Genomic DNA, 14403 nt, shown 5'->3' on the forward strand with positions numbered 1-14403 from the left:
ATGATGCGTCGCCTGCTTCCACATCAACGCTGACTGGAATTAGTTACTTCCGGAAGTCGTTCACACGGAGCAGGCGATTGGAGAGTTCAGGGACCGCGGCGTTTTTGACCTACACAAATATATATATATAAATAATAAGGCGTCCATACGAAATGTAAATTGCTTTAAAGTAGCGAATTAATTGATGCCGAGTTTGATAGAGGCATGCATTGTCACCGGATCTGAGTTCGTGTGCAACATGTGGAATTGATTGGACAACGGGAAATCGACTAAATGTTGATGACAAGATTTGACCACGACCAACACAGGAGTCAAGTGAAGTAAAACTGTTGAAAAAAAGCAAAGCGGCAAACACTAATTTAGAATCTTTATTCATCTCGTAAAAACTTTAAAATAGCTCAAATGCAAACTGATGGAATTCACACAACACATTAGCAACTTTACAACTAAAACTAGAACAGCTTAATGCGTCAGCGAATGGACACGGAAACAGATAAAAAAAATAAACAGAGGCAAACTATGCTAAAAGCAACGAAAACAGCAACACAAACAAAAACCCCACAACGCAGTGAATGTGCGCTACGGTGAGGCCCATGTTCTGCCTGTGGTCATCCGGCGTGAGGGCTGCGTGGTGCTCACAGGCCGTGCGAACCTCCGGCATTATTTCCCAAGGATATTCCCATCGTTTTCCACGTATCGGTGGTTAAAACCCCACGTCCGTGTAAATATTTTTTTTCAGGATCGTTAAAACGGCAGTTGCGTCGTGTTGGATTTGGCCAATCGCTCCCGATCCGCCTTGTTGCGCTCCGCAGTTGCCTGCCCGCGAGTCGCGCGTTTACACACCGCATGGAAGAAGCCCACGCGGGCTCTCTGTGTCGCGAAATGATTGTGGTTAATGAGGTGGCGGGCTGGTTTTATGTGGCGTCAACGGAACAACGGAACGTACTTTGAGTGCTGCTCCAACAATGACTACATTTGCACACACGCACGCAACGGGCAGTAATAATGTTGTTGTTGACCTCTTTCTTTCACGCGCGCCCATGTGCGTGTGCGTGTTTTATAAATTGAGTATATAACGTGATGGGTTTTTGCACGTAAAATTTCTGCAAGGAAAGTATTTCTCGAGAGAGAAAAAAAGAAAGTATCCTTATTTTACCGCCTAATAAATAGATAAATAAATAAATACATCTCCGTCGTCTTGAAGAAAACGCAGTGAGAGGCGTCGGTCCACGTTCAAAGTCGCACGCCTACAGAACCGTGGCGGGCAGCGGCAAAAAAACAAAAAGGCAGCGCTCCGGTGGCGTCCAGGACACGTTCCACCTGCGGGCGGCTCGCCACGCGACCAGTCGTACAGGGAGCAACGACACATCGGGCTCACAGCGCTCCAGTGGCACTCGGTTTGCGGAGCCAAGCATGGCGGCGCGTTCGCTCGCAGCGTCGCGCAGTCAGTCGGCGCTCACGAGTGGCGTTTGGCGAGGCTGAAATGACAATTAGCAGCAATTCGTTCATCATTTGACGGTGGCTACCTTTGGTGACCTTTGGCTAGATTTGGTTACATCCTTTCCGCTGCACATCGGGCGACAGCGTCACCGCTGCCCCTCAAGTTGGTTTCGTTTATTTTTGCCACATAAAGAGGAGTGCAACCTGATATGATTTACTTCCTGTAATTATAACGTGGTAACTTTATGCAAAAAACAGGTGCTAACCATGGGGGGATGGGGAGGGCGGAAATATGTCACTGTACATAAGTATATATAATATACGTACATACACAAATATGCATACATACACACAGTAGAACCTCATTATAACGGCTGGACAGAGGAAAGGAAGGCTTTGAGTGAGTAACGGTGTCCGAATTGTCCCAGTGTCAGGAACATGAGTGAGGTCCTGTTATAACGGCAAATGCTTCTTCTTCTTTACCGAGGCATATTGAAACACCACCGCGAGTGTAAATGCTGTGGCAGCGCTTGTACACGTCCGCATGCCCTTGGCTGGCACGGTCCTGGGCTGGTTTAGGTCATGGATTTGAGGTGGTTAGGTGATCTGGAAATTGCAAAGCGCGTGTATATATATGTACGTGTGTGCGTGCATGTGTCTAAGACAACGCATACTTATAAAGGGTGAAAGATAAGGAGAGGTGAAGTCCCATTGCCTCTGTGTATGGGGGCGACGGGTGTCCATTCTGTAGCATTCCTTTGCTATTAAAGAATTTACAATTAGACAGCTGCTCGTTTGAAGATTTCATCGTAAGATTCTGGCCCCTCTAAACCTCCACGTGGCCGCCGGGCATCACGTCGGGGTCAGAGAGAGTTCCCAGGGCGTTTGCCAACGTCTGAGCCGTGACGTTTTCTAATGTAATGATAAACAAGATCACTCAAAGTGTTTGGTATAACAAAAACCCACGAGTGTGTACAGCGAATACGGAGCCAGCATTTCAACCACACGGTTCAACCCGCTGTCTGTAATTCTTTAATAACAGACGATACCTTTGCGGACACGCGCTATATTCAGCAATGCACATTTCTGGCTCGTGGTGCTCGTTATAACAGGACATATAACAGGACACTGTATCCAGATTTGCCATTATGGGATTTTACTGAATATAAAGGTCTCCAAAGTGTTATTTTTCAACATGACTTACACCGTCAAACTCTTTATGAAGCCACGTGTGTTGATGCATCTACAGAAAACCTCAATTTCTTTTTTTTCCCTATGAGAGGATGTTTTTTACAACGTTTTTTGCATCACTCTTCATGACTCATCGGTACCGGTGGGATTAAAGCAATGTGTTACCTACGTGGACCGAACAAAATACATCATATCAAAGAGAAGCAATCCATCTCTCGTTGAATTGGCACAGCGACTGCACGGCTCTCCAGAGTCCACGGCCCTTCGCTTGACGATCGCGCTTCGAGCAGTTTTAAGCCGTAAATATTTACACTATTTGTTTGCATAGCAAAAAATCTCTAATTGCCAGAAGTAGAAAACTGCGATTGCAACTAAACCGAGATTATAAGACTTTGTAGCTGGCACATGGACGCCTCGTCAGCTACATTTAAAAAATAGATCTCATCGTCCCTCACAGTCACGTGCTGCTGCTCCTTCTTCTTCTTCCTCCTCGAGCTGCCGACGGCCACTGGCGCCCTCGGCGCTCACACCTCTGACTCGTAGCCCGAGAGGTGCGCGTGCGCGTACTTGAAGTCCGACCTCTTGGACAGAAACGACATGGGCAGCGTGTGGTGCTTCGTGGACAGGGCGGAGCCCTTGCCGTCCCTCCGGCGGCCCTTCGCCGGGCCCCCCTGACTTCTGGCCGAGCCTTTGGCCTCGGGCGTGCGGGGACACACGGGCGGCCCCGACGACCCGAAGCTGCCCGTCTCCGCGGAGCGCCCGCGGCAGCGCTCCAGGCACACCATGGAGCGCGACGCGGCCTTCTGCCCGCCGAGGCGAGCGGCCGCCTGCGCCCAGTAGGGGCACCGCTCGGCGTGCGCCTCCTCCCGCCCCCCGTCGTGGAAGCCGCCTCTCCTCCCGCCGGCGCCGGGGGAGCCTCCGAAGCGGTCGTCCGAGGCGGCGGCGGCGCAGGAGCCCCGCTCGGAGGTGGCTTCGTCGTCGTCGTCGCCGCACCCCCCTCCGCCCCCGTCGTCCCCGTCGTCGTCTTCGTCCGCGCCGGCTGGGTCGTCGTCGTCGATCGTCATGCCCCTCGTGCGGCCGAGAGGTCGGCGGCAGTGTCCCGGGCGGCGCGGCGGCGGCGGGGCGGGCGGCGGGACGCCGGAGCAGCACGAGGGCGGCGTCTCCTGGCTACCGCCGCCGCCACTCTCGTGCGGGATGAGGTCCACGTCGGCGCTGCCGGGCCCCGCGTAGCGCGGCGGGCCCAGCGGCGGCCGCGCGGGCGGCGGGGACGGCGACGCCGCGCGGCTCGGGGCTGCCCTCTTGGACTTGTGGGCCTGCGGGGGCAGCATGTCGTACGTGCTGTGCAGCGCGCACCTCCACGGGGTGCTCTGGCAGCTACCGCCGCCGCCGCCGCTCGGCGAGGTCGCGCCGGTGGCCACGGCCCCGCCGCCTTCTCCGCCGCAACCGGGTATCGCGGGAGCACCGCCCGCGCATCCCTCCCCGCTCTTTTCGCTCGCGTAGAGCCAGCTCTCCCCGTCCGTCTCCCAGCTGAGCTGCTGGCGCACGCCGGAGCCCAGCCCGTAGGGCAGCGCGTCGGCCGCGGCGCCGGCCGTGGCGGCCGCGGCGGCGACCGCGGGCTGGCCGGTGGAGAAGAAGTACGGGCGGCCGACGGGGGGGAGCGGCGCGGCGAACCGCGGCCGCCCCCGCGGCGCCCCGGCGCACACGGCGCTCACCGCGTCGCCGCGGGCCGCCTCGGCGAAGCTCACGACCTGCCGCTGGGCGGCGTCCGTCGCCGCCGGGTGCAGCAGGGGGTTCTGCGCGCACGACGGGGGGCCCCGGTCGGCGTCGGGGGCCCCCCCCTGGCCCCCGCCGCGCTCGCGCCTGCCGCGGAAGACGCCGCGCGCCGCCCCGAACAGGCGCCGCGCGCGGGGCTCCTCCGGGCGCGCGCCCTGGGGCGGGGGCAGGTAGTAGCGCCGCTCCTCCACCATCTCCACGCCGTAGAGGCAGCTGTAGATGCCCTGGAGGTGGAGAAGAGACATTCGGTGAGGCGGGCAGCGGGTGGTGAGGTCACGCACGAGGGGGGCGAGTCTCGGGTTGGAGTTGAGGTGGTCTGTGCGGAGGGTGGGAGAAACTGATGTGTGAACAAAGACTCGTCTACTCTGCTACCGCCGCTTCCCCGGGGCGGCGAGGGGTGGTGGATCGTGTCAGATGAACAAAGCGGTGAACCACGTTCAGTTGGCGGATCACGAGGTTTTGTGAAAGTCCCAAACCTGTGGAAGTTGGCTATGTGGAGATGGCAGGAGAGGCATCATGGTCCAAATTTGTCACATTTGTAAAATTACCTACAACTTCCTGTTTTAGGATGACATGGCCTCTCACTGCCAAATATGGCAGGGCAGAACTCTCGTGAAAGAGAGTCACGAGACACAGTGAGGCTTTTCTTGGGTAAAGAGAGCCACGTTGAACTGACATTAAATAAACTCCTTAAAAAAAGTAAAAAAAAAACAACGGTTTTATTAACAACTTCGTTTAACTCACGGTCGAGAAGTACGTCAATGATGCTGCGCCTGCTCCCACATCAACGCTTACTTGAATTAATTGATTACTTCCGTAATTGGTTCACGCGGAGCAGGCGATTCGAGAGTTTAGGGACCGCGGCGCTTTTGACCTCCACAAATATATATAAATAATAAAGCGTCCATACAAAATGTGAATTGCTTTAAAGTAGCGAATTAATTGATTCCGAGTTTGATACCGGCATGCATTGTCACCGGATCTGAGTTCGTGTGCAAAATGTGGAATTGATTGGACAATGGGAAGTTGACTAAATGTTGATGACAAGATTTGACCACGACAAACACAGGAGTCACGTGAAGTAAAACCGTTGACAAAGGGGCGTGACAACCAGAGCCACCCGGTCCCCACACCAATACAAACAAAGGGTGATCCAAACTGGAAGTGGAAAATGTCTTCTGTAGAAAACTACGAATGAATCCAAACATCATAGCTCGTTCCAGACAAACCCTCATCTGCTTGTTGGAGGATTAAATGCCCTTCAGATTGCTCTCATGACAGTCCAACGCCTTCCTTTCTTTGTACCCAAACCTTGAATCGCTTTGGCAGAGCCTGGGTAGGCGCGCTATGATCCCACAGCTACTTCCACCCCCCCCCCGTGCAAGATCACACTGATACGAATCAAACCGCGTGCCGTGTGTTTTATTTGCTCGCGTGCCGTCTGCGGGCTCCCCCAGCGATTCTGGCGGCACCCCGAGGCGGAGGAGGGATTGAACGAGTCGAGATAACCTATGGAGGAGCACTTAGGGTTGGCATTATAGTGGCAGATCACAAAGTGTCGATTGCCGCCCTGATTATTTATCTCTCGGGTTAAATTTGGATAATAAAAAAGGCGGCAGCCTTCAAAACTGCACATTTGAGAAAAATGTGAATGAATAACTTTTTTTTTAAGTTCATCTGATATCGTCAGTGATAACGCTCTGCGACTGGGCCCAGAAGCAATTCTGTCTGTATCGCAGCTGCAGGGGCATTACCGTAAGTGCTGTTTTCATTTGGATCGCCCCTTTATTATAGACTGCCCTTTGCCACGCCAAATATGTTGCACTTGTCGTCAAGCGTGCACGCGTTCACGATCGTCACGAGATACATTGTTTGGTTGTACGACCAGATGTGAACTGACGTTGCAATGCTCACAACTTGCTGCATGTATTCGTGAATGTAAAATAATCGTAATCGTGGAGTTGGCCGGCTGGCTCAGAGATCAGAGTAGTCAGTCGGCAGTGCTCAGGTTCTGGGTTCAAAACCAGTTTCAGCTGCCGCGATTAAAACACGTGCTCAAGTGAAGCGATTCCACGTGTCGAAGCCCAGTTTTAGATTAATCGCAATGGCTATTCTTGGTAAGTGGTCAGCAGTGATGGATTCCCCGAGTTTTCTGTCCTCTGCGCTTCCAAATAATTCTTCTGTTTCGAGATTGCTCCACTCATTGATGTTGTCAATCAGTTTCCTTGGTGCCCTCTTGCTCTTCAGGGATAAAGATAGATGCGGTCACACATGACGACAAAAACCCATTACATTCAATTTGGGGTTTCACTTCTTATTTCGTATGGCAGTGTCGAAGCGTGTTCGAGTTGAATACTAAGTTTGTTCAACTCATCCGAGGAGGCTGTGGACCCGTGTGGATCGCAGCGACAGCGCCAGGATGTGCATGGATGGGGCATTCGTCGGTGGTGCGTTTGGAGGTTCAAAATTCACTCGTCATGGCTTGGGAATTATTTGACCTTCCCTTTGTGAAAGGTGGACATGCTTCTCCCATGTTGCGTTCGAGCAGCACGGGTCAGCGAGCTCCGCGGTGTTGGTGGAAGAGAGAGGCCCGCTGCCTTCACAGTCGGCTGCTCAGTGAAGAGAGGCCTGCTGCCTTCACAGTCGGCTGCTCAGTGAAGAGAGGCCCGCTGCCTTCACAGTCGGCTGCTCAGTGAAGAGAGGCCCGCTGCCTTCACAGTCGGCTGCTCAGTGAAGAGAGGCCCGCTGCCTTCACAGTCGGCTGCTCAGTGAAGAGAGGCCCGCTGCCTTCACAGTCGGCTGCTCAGTGAAGAGAGGCCCGCTGCCTTCACAGTCGGCTGCTCAGTGAAGAGAGGCCCGCTGCCTTCACAGTCGGCTGCTCAGTGAAGAGAGGCCCGCTGCCTTCACAGTCGGCTGCTCAGTGAAGAGAGGCCCGCTGCCTTCACAGTCGGCTGCTCAGTGAAGAGAGGCCCGCTGCCTTCACAGTCGGCTGCTCAGTGAAGAGAGGCCCGCTGCCTTCACAGTCGGCTGCTCAGTGAAGAGAGGGCCGCTGCCTTCACAGTCGGCTGCTCAGTGAAGAGAGGCCCGCTGCCTTCACAGTCGGCTGCTCAGTGAAGAGAGGCCCGCTGCCTTCACAGTCGGCTGCTCAGTGAAGAGAGGCCCGCTGCCTTCACAGTCGGCTGCTCAGTGAAGAGAGGCCCGCTGCCTTCACAGTCGGGTGCTCAGTGAAGAGAGGCCCGCTGCCTTCACAGTCGGCTGCTCAGTGAAGAGAGGCCCGCTGCCTTCACAGTCGGCTGCTCAGTGAAGAGAGGGCCGCTGCCTTCACAGTCGGCTGCTCAGTGAAGAGAGGCCCGCTGCCTTCACAGTCGGCTGCTCAGTGAAGAGAGGCCCGCTGCCTTCACAGTCGGCTGCTCAGTGAAGAGAGGCCCGCTGCCTTCACAGTCGGCTGCTCAGTGAAGAGAGGCCCGCTGCCTTCACAGTCGGCTGCTCAGTGAAGAGAGGCCCGCTGCCTTCACAGTCGGCTGCTCAGTGAAGAGAGGCCCGCTGCCTTCACAGTCGGCTGCTCAGTGAAGAGAGGCCCGCTGCCTTCACAGTCGGCTGCTCAGTGAAGAGAGGCCCGCTGCCTTCACAGTCGGCTGCTCAGTGAAGAGAGGCCCGCTGCCTTCACAGTCGGCTGCTCAGTGAAGGTTGCGTTGTTGCTACATTCATGGCCGCCCACGATCCTGTCCAGCGAGTGCCGATGGTTATTTTTTTCCGGCTGCTAGATCGGAGGCGCGCATCCAGAAAGGTTTCCTGGATTTCAGCCGATGGCGTGGGGGTTCTTTTAGGTGTTGTTGGTGCAGCCAAGCGATGTTGTCCATAATATTTCCGTACTCCCGGGTCGTCGCAGCCTCACGTTGGATGCTGGCTAGTTCATTGTTCAATCTTCGTGGGCTTCTGGCAGCTTCACCAACGTGATCGCTGAACCATCGGTTGCCCGTCGTTTCTGCGACGAGTCTGTTATCGGACAGCAAGGCACAGCTGTCGCAAGCTTTTGCAGGAGACCTTCTCGCCGTATGGTATCTTATGCTGAGGAGGTGTCGATGAACGGCCTTGCTTTTCTGAGCTGACGCTCAAAGCCTGCCTCAATGAGGCTCATGAAAGCAAGCGGTTTATCGCTTGACAGTGCTTGTTTGCAAATATCTCTAAGGGGCATTACCATGTGTCCTAAGCGTGGATGAAGAGGTCTACTGATGTAACATCAACAATAGTTCCGTGATGTCATGTTCTGGGACTGTTCTCTGACACAGTGGTACATTGCTAGCTGCAATTGCTTTTGTTAAGCCGACTTAAAATTCACACAAAAATGTTTAATCTGCAGTCATAAGGTGTATCCTATTATTCCATAACCTCCTAATTCCCTTGACATTGATGAACGTAATTCAGATAACGCCGGTGTTACGTATCTTTTAACAATATCAAATGTGGAACATAACGGTCAACAAATCATGGACTTGACAGGCAGGATAAGTGGCACAAGTGATTAGCACACCGCGATGTGATCTTGGTGGCCTGAGTTTGATTCCTGAACATGGCAAACGTTAGTGGTGTTTTATCGTAACTGGTTCTGCTAAGACCAGCAAGATGAAGTATGGTCCAGGCAACTCCCACGACTGGCACGGTGTGGGGAGACCATCATCAAGCAATGCATCAGCAAAGAGCTGAGAATGATTTGTATTTTGCATATGCTCACGTTTGCTTATGCACCACTATTAACACCGCCGCTGATATTTTGTTTATTCATGCATAATGTTTATCTTGGATCTGAAGGAAGTTGAAATGAATTTGTAAAATGTTCATCTCGTTATTCCCCTCTGAATTATACGCCAAAGTAAAATAATATAATAATCAGATTGTAAAATCATTAACAAATATTGTTTACGGTACAGCAGCCATTTTAGACCACTGTTAATTGCGTACCATAGCAGAGTTATTACGCAAAGTGCACGGACTGTTTTGTAATGCAAATGCAGACTACAGACAAGAACTATATCTTTTGAACGCTTCAGCTGCTCATTTAAATACATTTTTGAAGAGCTCACATACCTACAAAACAAACGCGAAATTCCCATTTTCAGTAAACCAAACGTATCCTCAAAACTTTAGCATTTATACATGGGAGACAATTTATATGTAAAACTGAATTAAAAAAATGCTTAAAACTTAAGCAAATTTTGCACCATTGCAGTTATTTAAAGTGCATCAGATACCTTCATGCGATCACCGCCACCAGCAGCCATGATCTATCCACTGCTGAATAAAGACCTTCCCAAGCTATGGGCAAGATATATAGAGCTTGACATTTTCAATCGAAACTTTTTAATTGAGATATTGACTTCGTGATTATACATTTGAATTCATATCATGTGCCACGTTGAACTATAAATAAATTTCACTTCTAATGATAGTTTAACGATTGTGTTATAACGTTTCTTTACTTTCTTCATCTGCAATCATTGTAGTCATACCCTGCCCAATTAATACGCTTGCTTCTCCATCCGATCTTCCTCAGCGGTTGTTGGCATGGTGGCAAAGGTGCAGCCCTCCAATTTCCTGCTCACACCACTGATAGTGGAAGGGCCTCCACTAAAGGGTTAGAGAGGGCCCCCCTTCTTGAGGGGATTTTGGCCTACTCATCCATGCTGGCACAGATTGCATGAGACCTGCCGATCGACTAACTGTGGACAGATGCGGGGGGAGTTGGGGGGTAACAAAATTGTCGGTTGTTGCAACCGCCACACCAGGGGCTCGAACCGGCGACCTCGGGGTTGCGAGTGCGGAGTGCTGACCGCTACACCACTGTGACGACAGCCAATGGGAGGGTGCTGACCGCTACACCACTGAGACGACAGCCAATGGGAGGGTGCTGACCGCTACACCACTGTGACGACAGCCAATGGGAGGGTGCTCACCACTGCCACGACAGCCAATGGGAGGGTGCTGACCGCTGCACCACTGAGACGACAGCCAATGGGAGGGAGGGTGCTGACCGTTACACCACTGTGTGACGACAGCCAATGGGAGGGTGTTATTTGCAGTATTTTGCATTGCGGCAGACGTGTTGCGAATGTATTCCTTTGTTAATAAGGTTTACATTTCAGCATTAGCATTCATACATGCTGCATGTTAGTTGCATGGGAAAATTAAACAACTTTTTTCAGTGCACGGCTCAAAGTTTTTTGATTTGTTATATTTATCTCCACTACACACCTAGTATTTAATTTTAAACATATATATCCTCCATAATATATATATCCTCGCTGTTTTATCTGCCTTCTACACCAATAATTTGGTTGTCCTCAGTAATTATTGCCTAATAAAACATTTCCATTTGACAGCTCAATTTTCTCTGCCTCTACGGCAACGCCACCAAACGTGACGTTCTCATCGGGGACAAGCAAAACTAAATGTCGACAACCGCCCGGATTCGATCTGTGCGTAACTTTTACTTCACTCTCGTGAGCCAACAGAGATCTGGCACCATTGTTGTGTACATCGTGATACATACACACCCATGAAACGTAATGATTTGATCATTGAGAATTGATTGAATGCAATGAATAATGAGCTAATTTTTGTGCTGCGTCGTACAGCCCTCCGCAGTGTCTGCGAGTCACACCGCGTGTTCTTCGGAATGATGTCCGACGTTTCACACCAATTCAGTTCCTGAAGAAATCCCCAGCATTTGGACCAGTTCAGGTATCACTTCTTTACGTTCGCCATGGCCAGGAATGGAACTCGGGCCACGCGGGCGCATAGCACAGTAATTCAAACCACTGTGCCACTGCCCCATCATTCAGACATGATACTTTGGTCCATACGAAGGTGTCCCTTGATACCAGCGCTTCTTGGTGGCTCCAGGTTGAAAAGGCTGCAGAGGCCACCTCGGGTGTTCCAGGTGACGCATGCAAGGTGAGTCCATGAACCATGAATGCGCTGGCTGCGGCTTCATCATCGACGGTTCCTCCACCAGGCGGGCGCTCGCAGCTGACGCAGACTCCCAGTGGGAGGACTGCCTCTGTGCTCCAACTATCAATGAGTTCACCTGCGCACCTTAGCACCTGAGACGGCGAAAACCCGAGGCGGACTTTATTACTTCCTAAGCCCGCAGCCATGAATCGCCAGTACTTCATACATCATTTAAAAATAATTGTCGCAGAGGCAGAAAGACCCATTCCGGGATGGATTAACGCTCGGAACCCTGTTGCGTTTCATTGATCGACGTTTGACAGATGGTAGATTAATTGTGCTGTAATATCCTCGGCTTAAAAGGTGAGGTGAAACTTATTTAAAGCTTTCCAACAGTGGCTATAAATCCCAGATATTAAAAGTGACGCGGGAATGTGATAGCAATCAGAATGACAGCAGGTTAAACATGCGCGCAACGTGAAATGAGGCAAAGTTGCCCATTTTGCTGCCAATCTGAGGGAAAGGATATTACAATTATTTAATCGTTTTTAATGCTGTGAAAAATGATAGTATATGTTTTATCCCAGTTATGGCGTGGAGTGGTAGTGCCGTGGTTAGCACACCATGCCATGCAGCCGGCAATGTGAGTCTGGTTCCCTGGCCACGGCTAACATCAGTGACACGTGATATCTGCATCAGTCCTCCTCCTGCTGCTGCTCACCCCTTCACCAACCAGCACGGTCGCGCACAGCCCACATGGCCCACACGGTATGGTGAGCATTTCATCCAGCAGTGGATTGACAAGGACTTGTCCATTGTTCATGTTACTTTCATACCGTTGTTAATTGACACATTCCTGCGGAGGGAGCTGGTAGGAACGTTGGGTTGCTCGGTCAATGGCCAGGGTCAACGGCGGCGTGGTGTATTCCGCAAATATGCCCGACTGTGAGGGCGGGCACAAGCCGGCGTGAGTAGCTTAAACGTTGAGTTTTATAAGGGCACCACGGGGTGACCAGCCCCTCCCCACCCAGCCCCTCCTCACCCTCCCCTCCCCACCCAGCCCCTCCCCACCCTCCCCACCCAGCCCCTCCCCACCCTCCCCTCCACACCCAGCCCCTTCCTCCCCACCCAGCCCCTCCCCGCACGACGGACACAATAATCCCCTGTGGGCTGGTGTAACCAGGAGGTTCCTACCAGTAAAACGTTTTGAAGTCTGGTCACTCAGAAGGTCTAAAAGTATACTCCTTAATGCTCGAAAATTACTTTAAAATTAGTATATTATTTTTACTTTTATATTTACAAGAACCAAAATGTAAAAAAAGTTAAAGTTTTGAAAGAACATTTTTGATGTTTTTTTAACTGTTGCCATCTTTCTAATTTATACTTCATTGTCGAAGCCTTTCCTTTGTACTTCTGTTTCTTCGAGCAGTTGAATTACGCAACAGGAATTGCATATTTAATGTGAGATGCTAATGCGATGGATACATCTGAAGCCAATGTCTATTGGAGGTAAAGTTATCGCTTAGTTTCAGCTATCCAAAACAAAAATAAACACTTCTCCATGTATTCTATAACAAAAAATCGCCCATATAACAATTTGACGTGCAAAGACACAGACAAAGATCCCAGTATAGCCTCAACAGACTGTTGGGGCAAGTGCTGTTAGTGAGTAGCATCTATGAAGACCTTGCATGGCACACGATAGGGTTGGTGGCCAACACCACGCCCGGCCGCCTGTGTCCCTTAAGCCCTGATGTGTACACGCCGCACCAGGAACTGATTGAACTCATTGAAGGCTGAGAGGAGGCCTAGCACCATTGTTGTTGATCATGCACGGGAATTGAACTCGGCCCGCCAGCTTCAGAGCGCGGTGGGCACACCACCACCGCACTGCCGCTCACACAGCAGCAGCAGCAGCTGGCGTGCATGGGTCCATCAGACACGATCCCAGCACTGACCAGTTATTTTATTTATTGAGCATGTGCATTTGAGACTGGGATTTGTAGAAAGTGAGCTCAGAATTCGGCCATCGTTTCTTGGATCATTCGCTTTCCCGAGGTGGGGGGGGGGGCAGGGGGGGAGGGGGTCCCGGGTCCTGGCGAAGATCGCAACATGATTGCTGAACCACTGGCCGGTAAAACAAGGGGACCTTCACAACTGCACCGTCGCTTCTGTGAAAGCATGTTTACTCAAATCCCACAATTTAAAAGAAAGTGAAACCAAATTACAGAGGAAATTATTCCTGATAGCCCCTTGTTTTTGTCCGTAATTACGCGGGTATCGCCTGCGAAGGAGATGGCCGCAGCTCAGCAGGTTTTCCCCTCTGTGAATCCAGATATAAATTAAATGATTGAAGAATGTATTACATTGTATGTAACAAACACGATCGTTTAACTGGGCAAGGCAGGCCGGATGGGGAGTGAACACAAGTATGGTATCGCCGGCGTGATTAAAGCCGTCGTCGTTGTTGTTGTTGTTGTCTGCTCACGACGTAGGATGTCATGAGGCTTCCTGCAGTCATTTGCAATACATGCAGCCACATAACGGCCCTATTGTGCACTCTCAATTACCCGTCAAAACAAAGCGCCACACGCCAGGCGACGCAAGGCACGATAAAAACACGAGGCAGTCTGTCACGATGAGAGAGCGCTGTTTAGGTACAAGTCAGTCAGCGCCGTCGATGAATTAATTACGCTCACAACAACATTACTGGGGGGGGAGGGGGTGGGGAGAGAAGTCGCGGTGCCGCTGTGACAAGGAGGGTGCACGAAGCGCTCACGCCGTGCCAACGCGAGCCGCGTCACACGGAGTGAGCACTTCGAGCCGCCACCGAAGTGCCGCTCGCTTCCCAGCAGCCACCTCGACGCGTGCGCTTGCAGGGCAGAGGGGACGGATACAATGAACGATGCGGTGGGTTAGCGACGGGGCTGCTTCTTCGCGATACAGCGTCGCGAAATGTATCGAATCGTTTGCGAAACGAATTGTCAACTTGAAGGAAATTAACCAATTTGCGGAGCGCTCGGCCCAAATCCATACTCAGTCAAAATCCGT

At 51.7% G+C, this 14403-nt stretch overlaps 1 protein-coding gene across 4 annotated transcripts in view; it reads right to left on the reverse strand.

The window, feature by feature from the left end:
• Positions 1 to 361: 361 nt before the first annotated feature.
• Positions 362 to 14403, reverse strand: part of LOC144944459 (glutamate receptor ionotropic, NMDA 2C-like) — a 112588-nt gene continuing 98546 nt past the window's right edge. For 3 of the 4 annotated variants that reach the window (XM_078872614.1, XM_078872615.1, XM_078872613.1), the window contains exon 12: positions 362 to 4628. In XM_078872614.1, coding sequence (XP_078728740.1) covers positions 3156 to 4628 — 1473 coding nt within the window. In that variant the 3' untranslated portion in view covers positions 362 to 3155. The remainder of the gene's footprint in view (positions 4629 to 14403) is intronic. The other variant, XR_013639595.1, reaches the window with a different exon arrangement.

Source organism: Lampetra fluviatilis, chromosome 35 (genome assembly GCF_964198595.1).
Source record: "Lampetra fluviatilis chromosome 35, kcLamFluv1.1, whole genome shotgun sequence".
In the NCBI taxonomy this organism is placed as follows: Eukaryota; Metazoa; Chordata; class Hyperoartia; order Petromyzontiformes; family Petromyzontidae; genus Lampetra; species Lampetra fluviatilis.